Source organism: Helianthus annuus, chromosome 7, assembly GCF_002127325.2.
Source record: "Helianthus annuus cultivar XRQ/B chromosome 7, HanXRQr2.0-SUNRISE, whole genome shotgun sequence".
NCBI lineage: Eukaryota > Viridiplantae > Streptophyta > Magnoliopsida > Asterales > Asteraceae > Helianthus > Helianthus annuus.
In genome coordinates, this window is record NC_035439.2 from 147,779,040 (window position 1) to 147,793,040 (window position 14,001).

The 14,001-nt window shown below is 35.0% G+C and overlaps 2 protein-coding genes across 10 annotated transcripts; both read left to right on the plus strand.

Annotated features, from left to right (window-relative positions):
* The first annotated feature begins 3,638 nt into the window (after positions 1-3,638).
* LOC110867238 (pectinesterase 2) lies at positions 3,639-6,400 on the plus strand. The gene is made up of 2 exons (XM_022116364.1): positions 3,639-4,152; positions 5,694-6,400. The coding sequence occupies exons 1-2, from the start codon at positions 3,639-3,641 to the stop codon at positions 6,398-6,400; spliced, it is 1,221 nt and encodes a 406-aa protein (XP_021972056.1).
* A 3,207-nt stretch (positions 6,401-9,607) lies between these two features.
* LOC110869215 lies at positions 9,608-14,001 on the plus strand. Of its 9 annotated transcripts, none has more exons than XR_004863065.1 (8): positions 9,608-10,071; positions 10,153-10,376; positions 11,434-11,555; positions 12,665-12,783; positions 12,903-12,979; positions 13,129-13,207; positions 13,387-13,526; positions 13,766-14,001. XR_004863065.1 is itself a non-coding variant. In XM_035975439.1 (3 exons), the coding sequence occupies exons 1-3, from the start codon at positions 9,770-9,772 to the stop codon at positions 10,628-10,630; spliced, it is 579 nt and encodes a 192-aa protein (XP_035831332.1). In that variant the 5' UTR covers positions 9,611-9,769; the 3' UTR covers positions 10,631-10,788. The 9 variants fall into 9 exon arrangements, 1 of the variants encoding a protein (XP_035831332.1); XR_004863066.1 differs by having other exon boundaries at positions 12,909-12,979; XR_004863061.1 differs by having other exon boundaries at positions 9,609-10,071; positions 12,604-12,783.

Sequence of the window (14,001 nt, forward strand, 5' to 3'; positions counted from 1 at the left end):
TTATATTTAATTTGATATTAATACACCATTAATGAATTTCAATAAAAAAAAGTTCTATTAATTTCTTCAAATATAATAAGTGATGTCATCTTAAACTTTAATTATGATACATATAATGCATTTCGAATTTATTAAGTTTTTTTTGGTAATTAATATGATATTAACCACCAATTCCAGGGAAAACCCAGTAACCCACCCGCCCGTAGGCACGACGGTAAAATTAACGGTAAACCCGTTTGGCTCAAGGATCGAACCCAGGTTTCCCTGGGTCTTCTATCACTGCTCACCAGTGTCTCACTCCTTTTTTGCACCAAATGAGAATTGAACCTGAGTCTTCAAAGAATAACTCAAGTCCTCCTACCACTTGAGCTAGAGGTCATTGGCAACATCATAAGAAATTTAATTTGGTTTCTTAGCTTTTTCTTTTCACACTAAACCACGATATTTAAGAAAAAAAAATGTATTTACAGGTAATTTTACCGTCGTGCCTACGGGCAGGTGGGTTAACGGGTTTTTCCTGGAATTGGTGGTGGACGACTCGGGTTACCCTCGGAGTACTCCGTTTGTCCAGTAGGTGCCCCAAGAGTGCTCCGTTCAAAAAAAATTCTTATGATGTCGAAAAAAATGAATAGTCTTTTTTTGTTAAAATTCCATTATAGTGTATTAATATCATATTAATTATCAAAAAAAAACTTAATAAATTCGAAATGCATTATATGTATCATAATTAAAGTTTAAGATGACATAACGATAATACAATTACATGGAAAAAAATAACTAATAAATAAAAAATCACTTCTTATATTTGAAGAAATTACTAGAACTTTTTTTTATTGAAATTCATTAATGGTGTATTAATATCAAATTAAATATCAAAAACAGTTTAAAAAAATCACTTTTTTTAGAAAATTGCTAAATTCGTCCCTGAGGTTTTACATAAATTGCTAGATTAGTCAAAAATCAAGATTTGCTGCTAAAACAGTCCAAATCAAGATTTGTTGCTAAAACAGTCCAACTGCTATATTTAACGCCATCTGTTTTTTTTTTTTTTTTTTTGGACTGTATTAGCAAAACAAATCTTGATTTTGGACTGTTTTAGCAGCAAATCTTGATTTTGGACTGATCTAGCAATTTGTGTAAAACCTCAGGAACGAATTTAGCAATTAACTCTTCTATTTAATTTGATATTAATACACCATTAATGAATTTCAATAAAAAAAAGTTCTAGTAATTTCTTCAAATATAACTAGGTTAGTTCCCCGTGTGTTACACGGGTTGAACAATCTAAACCATATAATAAATATTTCTTGTAAATGCAAACCAAAGATGGAGACGTTTATATACCAAGTTGACATAAATGAGTTAATATAAAGATGATGTATGTTACTATTATAAAATTCATCAAAGAAACATGTAATCGTTGAAAATGATACAAAAATAAATATATTATATTACATTATATTTAATGAGAAATAAAAAGTTACAATTATAATTCGCACATTATCGAAAATAATTTGAATAAGGAAAATATTTACATAATTATTAGATTTTTAGCTTGATTTTAGTGGCGTATTGCAACATTTTGTTATATATATATATATATATATATATATATATATATATATATATATATATATATATATATATATATATATATATATATATATATATATATATATATATATATATATATTTAAAGTTAGATAGTAATAAATTATGAAAATAATATGTTGAGTAAAGTATATGAATGATCCCTGTTATTTATCAAAATTTTGAATTTAATCTCTAATTTTTCAAAAATAAACGAACACTATAGGTGGTTAGTAATAACAATCAAGTTATATATTTAGTTATAATAATATGAACTGTCTCGTGTGATTGACACCTTAAACCCTTATATACTTTGAAAAAAAATCCAATTTTCGAGGAATACGGGCCGTATAAGATTACACAATTTACTTTATACGGGCCTTATATATGTTGGCACAGACTTTGTCAGTTAATTTAATTCTATACGGGCCGTATAACTTTATACGGCCCGTATACACAATGTAAAAATAAGTTTTTTCCATGTGTTTCTATTAGGACCTATTTTTTTCTAATCGGGATATAAAATAATAATCATACATCATATCCATGCATATTTAATTGTATCAAGATAAGACATATTTTATATCATATTCATCATAACCGTATTATAAAAGTCACCAAAGTGTTGAATTCAAAATAATTATGATTTTTTTTAGAAGAGGTTAAATTAAAATTAAATTAAATAATAATTATCTATAAGAGATTAAACTAAATAATATTTAATAGGAAGGTTATCTATAATTAATTATATGAGATTAAAGTAAATAATAATTATCCATAAAATAGATAGCCTAATATGATGACAAGTGTCCCAAACATGGTTTCTTTTATTATATAGTATAGATAAGTGATGTCATCTTAAACTTTAATTATGATACATATAATGCATTTCGAATTTATTAAGTTTTTTTTTGGTAATTAATATGATATTAACCACCAATTCCGGGGAAAACCTAGTAACCCACCCACCAGTATGAACGACGGTAAAATTAACGGTAAACCCGTTTGGCTCAAGGATCGAACCCAGGTTTCCCTGGGTCTCCTATCACTGCTCACCAGTGCCTCACTCCTTTTTTGCACCAAATGAAAATTGAACCTGAGTCTTCAAAGAATAACTCAAGTCCTCCTACCACTTGAGCTAGAGGTCATTGGCAACATCATAAGAAATTTAATTTGGTTTCTTAGCTTTTTCTTTTCACACTAAACCACAATATTTAAGAAAAAATGTATTTACAGGTAATTTTACCGTTGTGCCTACGCGCGGGTGGGTTACCGGATTTTTCCTGGAATTGGTGGTGGACGACTCGGGTTACCCTCAGAGAACTCCGTTTGTCTAGTGGGTGCCCCGAGAGTGCTCGAGATTGATTTGTTGGCCATTCAAAAAAAAATTCTTATGATGTTGAGAAAATGAATAGTCTTTTTTTGTTAAAATTCCATTATGGTGTATTAATATCATATTAATTATCAAAAAAAACTTAATAAATTCGAAATGCATTACATGTATCATAATTAAAGTTTAAGATGACATAACGATAATACAATTACATGGAAAAAAATAACTAACAAATAAAAAATCACTTATTATATTTGAAATCAAATGAAGATTTTTATCTTGAAACTTTGAATATCATGATATAAATATAGATTATAACATGAAGTTCTATCACCATTTTACATTACTTACAAATCAATAGCAATTTCACTATGAAACTCACTCTTTTGCTTTGCTTCATTTCACTCCTCCTTTCTTTCTCATCAAAACAAACCACTGTCGCTGCCGCCGCCGCCGTCGGCACCATAACCTGGTGGTGCCACCAAACCCCGCACTACGAAACATGCAACCACTACGTCGCCAGACGCTACACCTTCACCGCCCCCATAACGGCTAAACAATTTCTTGACATGAGCATACAATCAGCCGTTGATGAAGCACATGTGGCTTATAAAAAAAAACTCACGTGATCGAGTCCACGTACCCAAACATCCCGGGTAAAAGCTTGTGGGGTAGCTGCGTTGACTACTTTGACCGGACCGCGTTCACACTTAACATGGTCCAAAACCATGACCTCCAACCCACCCCACTAGACGTCCAAACATGGCTTAGCGCGGGTTTAACCTACATAACCGTTTGTCACAAAGGGTTCGAGTCGATTAACATGACCAACACCACGTTACCCATAATAACTACCAATTTGACCGAACTAATAGTCAACTCTTTAGCTATTAGTGTTACTATTCCTTCTAGTAATATCAACAAACTCGTTGATGTTAACTTTAGCGACAAATACAAGCTTGCAGATTTTGCGAACGAAGAGCCCGACGTTGTGGTGGCTCAAGATGGTTCGGGTGATTTTAAATCGATTCAAACAGCGGTAGATTATGCGATTCATCGGGTGCCACACAAGAGATTTGTGATTTATGTGAAAGCTGGTATTTATGAAGAATATGTGGAGATACCAGTGACAGTTAAGTGGATCAAGATGTATGGTGACGGAATAAATAAGACAATCATCACCGGTAACCGGCATTCTGGTGGTGACATGCTCAAGACGTCAAAGGCAGGTGACTTGAAGGGATCGGCAACCTTTAGTGAGTTCTTGTCTACACATTTTCTTTTGTTCATTGCTAGAATAATGGCATTTTCTGACGAATTTTCGACAGAAAAAGATTTTTATCATAAAAGTGTTGTGGGAAATAGTTCTTTTTGCACGAAATTCTTTTCCTAATATTTACCTTTTTTTCTAGTAGTGATTAGACTATAAACACCGAACTTATTTTATTTATATTATTTTCCGTACTCCTATGTCAATTTTCGTTGGTAATTCGTAGGAAATGTTTATTTCCGACGACTTTCTGACAACAACGCTTTCATAGAATAAGAGTCTGTAAAACAATTTCCGATCGATCAATACGAAATTATTTTTCTACGCACGAACGTATTTTCTTTTTTTCTATGGTGATTAGACTATAAACACCAAACTTAATTTATTTGGATTATTTTCCGTTTTCCTAAGTCAGTTTTCGTTGATAATTTAAAGGAAACCTTAATTCCGATGAATAAACGAAATGATTTCGTTGGAAAAAGAGTCTGAAAAACTATTTTTGACGACCAATTTTCCACGAAATTATTTTTCTACACATTTCCTACTAACTTATCTTTATACTCTGTTTCAGGCGGTGTACTTTGTCTTTAAAATTGATGAGTTTTGTACTTAATATTTCAAAATACTGCATGTTATGTCCTTTATGTCTAACCCAGTTAGACAGTTTTTGTTAAATCTGATCATATGACATGCACATGAGGGCAATTTTGTCATTTTGCCTTCTAGAGACTAAATATGTTAATAACTTAAATAACTAACCATTTTATTAAAGATAAAGTTTAAAACCATTTTACCTTCTACTTCATCTCTCTCCCTCCCTCCCTCTATACTTCCACCACAACCTCTTTGCACCACCACAACCTCATTGCACCACCACCACTACCACCTGTTTCCAACATAACCACCGCAACCTCCTTGCACCACCACCACCTCTTTCCAACATAACCACCACAACATCCTTCCTCCAGCATCGCCACCACCACCACAACCTCTTTACACCACCGGTCAGTCGCCGCTGCTACCCTACCAATTTCCGGCCACCGCCACTAATGAAGATGAACATAATTTTCCCCAATGCAAGTGCTCCCACCACTAAACCCCCATTAACACAACCACTTTTAACCTAGTTTCTCCCTTTTTTACCCTTGTGTCAGATTTACATATATGAACACAAGGTTTGGTCGAACAAACACATTTAGCCGGAAAACAAGGTCGTCAGAGCATACCAACATATTTAGTCCCTAGAATGCAAAATGACAAAATTGCCCTCATGTGCATGTCACATAATCAGATTTAACAAAAATATCTAACTAAGTTAGGGCTAAAGGACATAGCGTGCAGTATTTTGAAACACTAAGTACAAAACTCATCAATTTTAAAGACAAAGGACACCGCTTGTAATAGGGTATAAAGATAAAGGACAAAATTTGTAATTCATTCTTTTTTCCTATTAGTGATTAGACTATAAACACCTAACTTATTGTGTTTGGATCAATGCAGAAGTATGGAGTCACAGATTTATCGCTCAGGACATCACATTCCAGAACACCGCGGGGCCACAAGGAGGGCAAGCCATTGCGGTCCTCTCCGCCTCCGACCAATCCGCCTTTTACCGCTTCAGCTTTGAAGGATACCAAGACACACTTCTTAGTATGGCCTATACACAATTCTACAAAGAATGCCAAATCTTTGGAACCGTAGATTTTATTTTTGGTGGCGCGAGAGCAGTTTTCCAAGACTGTGATATCTTTATTCGAAAACCATTACCAGGTAGCGGGTTAGTAGTAACGGCTCATGGACGAAACAATGATTACGAACCCACTGGATATTCGTTACAAGGGTGTAAGGTAACCGCCGCACCCGAGCTTAATCCGAGTGACTATGCAAAAGCGTTTCTAGGAAGGCCATGGTTTGGGCTGAGCCGGACCGTTTATATGCAATCTTTTCTTGATGGGTTGGTGGACCCACAAGGGTGGGTTGATGATTGGGGTCACAAAGATACTGCTTATTGTGGAGAGCACAAGAATTATGGGCCAGGTTCTTCTACTAATAATAGGGTCAATTGGCCCCATTACCATGCCATAACAGATCAAAATACAGCCGAGTTTTTCACGGTGGCCCATTTCATTTCGGGCTATAACTGGCTTCCTGAAACCGGTGTGCCTTTTACACCAGGGTTTGAAAACCAGCCCGTACGACTAAATTGAATATTGCTCATGCTATAGGTGAGATTTTGCTGAGTACCACCGTTGTTGTACCAATAAAACGACCGTATCTTGAACTTTTTTAAAATGTTACTCATTAGCGCTACTTAATTATATCTTCTTTGAGCCTCCATTAACCTTTGAATTATCATATTAACATTTTGGAATCTACTTATATGTTCCATTACAATTTGTCGCTAAACTTGCGATGGTATGATTTTGCGACGAAGTTTGTCCATCGTAATCCATCACAAAGAAAACGTAAATTGTCCTCAAAATCGTTCAAAACGGTTATACTTGTTCAAACACATCCTTATACGGTTAAACATAGCCATAATTGGTCAAACAATCATTTTTTTTACAAAAAGATAACTATGATTAGTCAAAATAATGAAACATGACCATAATTTGTCAAAGGTAGTTATAAATGGTCAAACATAACCATATTTGGTTAAACATAGTCAATGTTGGTAATATATTGTCATAGCAAATTAACCATGGTCATATGTGGTTGAGTATGGTCAATCTTAGTCAAAGAGATTCCTAACTAGTCAAATGCGGTCAACTCTGGTCAAACATGGTAAAAGATGATCAAATGTGGTTATAATTGATCAAACATTACTATATGTAGGCAAGTATAATAAATTTTGGTCAAACATGGTTCTCATTGATCAAACATTACTATATGTGGTCAAGTATAGTTGGTGAAACATAGTCAATCATGGTAATAACTAGTGAAGCCAAGTCAATATTGGTCACAATTGATTAATCATGGTCAAAGAAACCCCTAATTGGTCAAACATTGTCAAATATGTTCAAATGCATCCCTAATTGGTCCAACATGGTACTAATTGGTTAATTAAATATAGTCAATCTTGGTCCAATCTCGAGAAGTTGACAAGCGGCTCGGCTTGTTTACAACCCTAGTCATAAATGGTCAAACACACAGTCATAAATGGTCAAAAATTGTCAACCATGGTCCAATCTCGAGAAGCTGATCGACATAGCTATAGTTGATCATACATAAACAATATTGTAAAGCTACACATTGAAGAAAGAACAATGTGAATTTCATCTATATACCTATGGTTGTTATGGTGGAATGCATATGAAGGAGGAATATTGAAATCCTAACTAATGTAATATCAATACTGATTGTGACATGATGCCAATTTAAATAAACGAGAAAATGTTAAACCAATATTGATACTTATTGTGATTGATAACATACCGATGGTTTGTGCTCAACGCCTCCTGTCTTCTTGGACCTTTCAATGTTTGATGTCACACCTACTTTTCTTATTAACTGCCAATGTTAAAGAGAGTTAAAATATAGCTCAATTAGGTGGCGAATGCAATCCCTTATCATTAGATGTTACAACTGTCATTCTAGCTAGCATGTTGACATCAATAAGTAGATAATTCATCATTAGCTTGTGTGTACTCTTTATAAGCATGTCATAGTTGATGGAAGCCAACTGGGACAAATTCTGATCACAAAATCAAAATTACACACATAAATAATAAATTATGTACTAGTTTGCGACATATGCGCTCATTCGTTATTATTATAACAAGCAGCTAACCTTAAATGAGAAATTGCTAAACGAATAATTGGCATTAAGAGGCGGAGCATCAAAGTCTGCCAGGTTATTGCATTCATCATCCTGCTCAAGTGACAAAACAAGTTAGTTAAACACTTATATGTTAATGTATATGCGACAGACAATATACCTTTTCATCGGACATGTTAGTGTTAAAACTGTCGCCACAAGAGGTGTAGTCTAATCCAGACATGTCATCAAAGTTGCTACCTCCATCGATATGTTCGTCTTCTGGATTCCAGATATAGCGACTCATAAAATAACTAGTATCAAGTGCTTCAGCAGCAGGTATATATAAATTTTAGAGGAAAATGTCATTTTTATCCCTGAGGTTTGGCCAGTTTTGCGACTTTCTTTCAAATGTTTGTTTTTCTGCATCTGGATCTAACGGATTGAAATCTTGTCATTCCGTCCGGTTCGTTAACTCCATCCATTTTTCTCTGTTTAGGCAGAGGTATTTCCGTCTTTTTGGCTAACTAAAAGGGCAATTCTGTATAATGTATATACTGTTTTCATGTATCCCAATTAATATTCTTGAAGAAATGGTGCTTCTTCACCTGTGTATAATGTATATACCGTTTTCGTGTCCTTATTAGAATTCGGAACAACAATTAGAAAGGAAAAAATAGGTGAACCTATAAGGACATGAAAGTGGCGCTAAATACCCCCCTCGTTTTCAATCTTCATAGCTTCTAACAAACCTTGTTAGATTACATACTCTCCCCATTAATTCACCATCATTTTAGCGTAGGAGTTGTCGTCATCAACAACTAGTTTAATACCCGTCCGTTGGACGGCTTACGCTAACAACGTAACAAACAAAGATAATGTATATTGAGGGTGTTCAGTAACGCTTCTCCTTTTCTTCTTTTCCATATCCTTTTTTGAAAAGGTTGCAACTATCTAACTTTTTCTTTTCTTCTTTTCAAACCACTAAACCTCATTCTCAAAACACATTATCCAAAAACTATAAAAATGACCTATTATCAACCACCTAAAGTTGTTATACAAGAGTGAGTGTAAAGAATATAAAGTATATACACAAACCTTGTTTACATGTAAAAACAATTACCGATGACGTAGTTTCTTCTTGCGGATTCGTTATCTGGTCCGCATCTGACAAGTTTGGTGTATTTTTGGCATCGTTTGTTGGGGGAGACTTAGAAATGTCATAATCAACCTCATGTTCTATATCAACAATCACCTAAAGTTGTTAGACGCGCATTTAGATTAAGGAAAAAAAGTACATATACCAAGTTTCTCTACACGTGAAAGTGATTACCGATGACATCGACGTTTTAGATTGTGTCGGCGAAACACGCGGTCCCCATAATGACTCGTGTACCATGTCCCATTCGTCATCATTGATCCGAGCTAAATACTCGGTAGTTTCGTCATGAAGAACATCAGCAGAAGTACATATACTATCATTTAGCATATTTTAATTCCAACAATTAAGTTTGAGAATGAAACGTAACATACTATCATTTAGCTTTTAAAGAAAATTATCATGTGACGCATAAAAAAATGGAAATAGAAATAATAATAATTGGGCTCATAATCTCTAACCTAATAAATCAAAAAGATTTACACTTGGCCCAACCCCATTTAATAAAATAAGTTACACTCCTTTGTGTTACTAAAAACCCTAAAACATCTACACACCTTCAGCAGCCGACATCCCCTTTCACCCCTCTGCTTTCTCTGTCCGATCATCGGCGACCGGTGTCGGTTACCGGCCGGCTACCGGGGTCCCGTGCTTGCTGGCATGTCACCCCACACAACCCCAAGCTCCCTCTTCATCTTAACCCGTCGCACACACCGCTACCCTGTCCAAAGAGAGATGGAGAGATCGGAGAACAGGAGAGGGGCCGATCACCTATGTCACGGCAACAGAAGCAGCAAGTGGCGGCGGCAATGGATTCCGACAACTGTTTTTCAGGTAAAATGTACCGGAGGAGCCGGCGACCGACTTACCGGCGGTGATGATGGTGGTGGTCGTCAGACGTGGCTACAGAACACGGGGGGGGGGGGTGGCGGCGACTTTAATTCCTTCCGACAGGTTCACCGGTAAAACCCTCTTCCTGTTTCTGTTATTTTTTTTAAGATTGATGTTTGGCTGTTGATGACTGATGACGATGATGGTGGCAGTGAAGACACCCGACGGCGGTGGTGGCTGCCGCCAGAGCTTCGTTCAAGTTCAAATTTGGTTCTAGTGCTTAGATTCAGATTTCAGATTTTATTCGGTATGGCTTCGGGTGTTACGGATCAGATTCAGGAACGGTCAACAGTTAACCCGGTCAAAATTAGCAGTTTCCGGTGTCGTTTCAGCGGGTTGTTCAGGTCTCGTTTCGGGTCAAGTAGCTTCGTTACAGGTTCGGGTCTCTAGTTTATTTTATTCTGTTTTAAATGCAGAAAATATTTTGAAAATTTATGAAAGTAATTTTTTTCTTGTAATATTGATTTTAAATTGTATAAAATGATATTTAAACAAATAAAAGTTTAAAGTCTCAATATGGAACTCCTATTAGAATATGATGGTTGATAATAGTCATTTCATGTGTACAAATTGACAGGCATCAAAGGGCTTGTAACCCAACTATATCATGGTCTATATCATGGTGTGTAGTAAAAATATTCATGCTTAAGTGATTGAGGATTCTCAAAATATTGTTGGTTTTAAAAGAACACATCTTTATTTAGTTTATCAAGTTATTAAGCTATTCATTCAACAATATTCCGGTTTAAGATAAAAATATATTTTACTTATATACTTCATTTTCTCTATTAAAAGTTGGGGAAAAAATGTTAAATTAAATCATCATAATTAAAATTAGCCTAAATAAATAAGTCAAACTCAATCGATCAATAATAACAAAAAATCATCTAAAAAGTTATCTAAATTTCAAATTTATTTAGTTTCCATAATAAATTTGTGTGGAGGTCCGGGGTCGGTGACGGGAGGTGCGGAGGCAGTGGCGGTTGTGGGAGATGCGGCGGCGGTGGTGTGGAGACTGATGGTAGGGCGTCGGAGATGGTGGAGGTTTTGATGACTCATGGAGAAAGAAGGTACGATTTGTATATATTATTAAAATAGATTTGCTTGGTAACTTATGTATACCCATTCGTGATATTATTATTATTTTTTTTTTTTTTACATCTAGGGTTTGTTTTAGGAACTTATATACATAAATTAGCTTGGGCTTGTTTTCGGCTGGGTTTTGGGGAATTTTTGGACCAGTCTAGGTTCATCAAAAGTTAAAATCAAAATAATCTTTTTTTTAGGTTGTAGTCATGTAATAGCTCTTTATTATTTATATTTCTTTAAGTATTTTCATTAATAGTAATACAGACATGAATTTTAGGTTGTAATACTCTTTATTATTTATACATAAACAATTTTTGATATAATGAACTTGTTGGAATTTTCAGGTGCATAAATGTATCTTTATTTGGGCAAAATGGGAGGCACTCAGGCTGCCAAATGGGATCTGGGCTGGCATAATATATTGGAGTGGATTTCAGCTTGTTAAACAATTGGCGTGCTGACGCAGGTATATGATCCTTATGCGTTTAACTTCTATCAGTCTACGCATATTATGCCTAAAACATGTAGTATTAAGATTTGTATGCCTAAATAAGAAAAGGTTATGCCTAAAAATTCTCCAGTTCTTGTGGACTTTGCAGTGAAGATGTTGAAAGTTTGAAGAAGCTTTATCTACACAATCCCTACATAAATAAACATTAAAAAAGAGAAGCTTTACCTGTGTTTAAAGAGAACGTAGGAAGAATGTAGGAATCTTTATATACGTGTAATCCTGAATTAAAGTCAGCATTAGAAATATCAATGTATCTAAAACACATAAACAATAAAAATGAGAAGCTTTTACTAACCGTTGATTAATGATTTGAGAAGTGCATGAATGTAAAAGTGAAATATGACATAGAAGCTATATTTAAATTCTTCAATCAAAGTAGTTATTTTTACTTACAAGAGCGGTTAACTCTACCCACTATCATCATGTCTTAATCCCACTCACTCACTTCCTACAGTTTAGGTTTAAATACGTTACAGGTTTTCCTATGGTTACAATTCATTTATTTTAAGGCAACTTATTTGTTACAATCTCCAATTATGTATTTTCACTTCAAAATTCCAAATCTATTGGATTTAATTAGTGGTGGGCTGGTGGCAAAGTGGGCAAGTTGGATGGGTTTGGGTGATGGGTCAAGATGGGTTTGGGTTAGGATGGGTTAGGATGTGTTTAGGTTAATGTAGGTGTGGGTAAACATGAGATGAAAAAATAATTAAAAAAATAAAAAAATTCTAAAAAACTAATTAAAAAATAAAAAAAATGTTAGGTTCAACTCGATGCTACGTACGATACGGGGCAAGTATAGTGAAATACAGCGGTGAACATATTTTGATCTTTTTTTTTCTTTCTTTAAGTGGAACCCATTATGGTTAGCACTTGTTTTGATCCAACTTATTTTCGATAGAACTTGTGTTGACCTGTTAACCGACCCAACCTGTCAGTTTTGCCTGGCTTAGCTAACTAATGTTGTTATTCTTATGTGTTTTTTTTTATTAATTTTTGATAGATGAACTACAGTCCAACAGAAGCAATGTGACAAACTGCTATGAACCTTTTTGACTTGCAAGACTACACGTATGTTAAGCTGGATTGCCTTGATGAGTTGGAGATTACAAAATTCGGTAACATGAAACCTGGAATGGGTTTTTTGAAGCTTATATTGGCAAAGTCATGTATGCTAAAGAAAGTAAGAGTGTACCGATATCCTTGCTTGAATTTTTTATTTAATTTGTTTTCTGAATCTTACTCTTACACCATGTTGTATGAGCGTCTAACATCAAAGCTTACATTTGATGCTTGTTTTAGTTGCAGTGATATGAAGAAGTTGACTGGTAAGGCATCTTGCAGAATTTGCCACCAGAACTTCAGCGCTACTGTCACAGGTATAAACGTATATTTTTATTTTTGGTACGTAAAAATATATTTTTATTTAAAAGTAAAAAAAATATGCTGAACACATGATAAACGTAAACAAAACAAAACAAAAAGAAAATAGCGTACAACTTATAATGAATGCAACCTTCACTTGCAGGTTAGGCGTTTCGCCATATTGTGCCTCTTCGACTCCAACTGGTGCCTACACAAAGAAGAATACGAATTCAGAAAGTATGGTACGTATTAATCGCAGATTAAAATGGAATAGAAAGAACCTTGTCTAATCTGAACTGGTCGCTTTTGATTATTTCAGCACCATTTCGAAGCTTCTGCAGTTTACTAAAATTTAGTATTTAAAAAGAAACAATAGCCAATGGAAATAAATGTGTTAACCTGCTTCATTTGCATGTTACAGTGTCCAGCAGGCTGGTCTTTGGGCATAACTGATGGCTTTAGTGGTGAGTGATCCATGCTGTGATTATTTCAGACAAAAAAATGAGTGAACTATGAAGACTGCTTCTCAAGTTCTCTTTATATAGAACACAACTGCAGCAGGTACCACCACTACCCCTTTTTTTAGGAACTAAGCAGTTAAATCCACCACTACCTATTTTTTTTGGTGCTGAACTGCCAAAACATGGACAGAAACTGCTCAAACGGAACATGGACAGAAAAAATGGGTAGTGGACAGAAAAACTGCTCAAACATTCAGTTAAATCCATGGACAGAAAGACTGAACGTGGGATGGATTAACTGAACTGCCAAAAAATGGATTTAACTGCTGTCTGGTTCAGTTATGTAGGAACATGGACAGAAAAACTGCTCAAACGTGGGATGGTGCTGCTCAGAACTGCTGTTCGGTTCAGTTATGTAGGAACATGGACAGAAACTGCTCAAACGTGGGATGGTGCTGCTCAGAACTGATGTCAACAACGGTTAAAATTAAGAGTTTATACGGCCCAGATTTAATCTCAGCATAATCGAACGGATGATATTGATTTCAACAGTAACTTCCACTTAATGGGTTCCA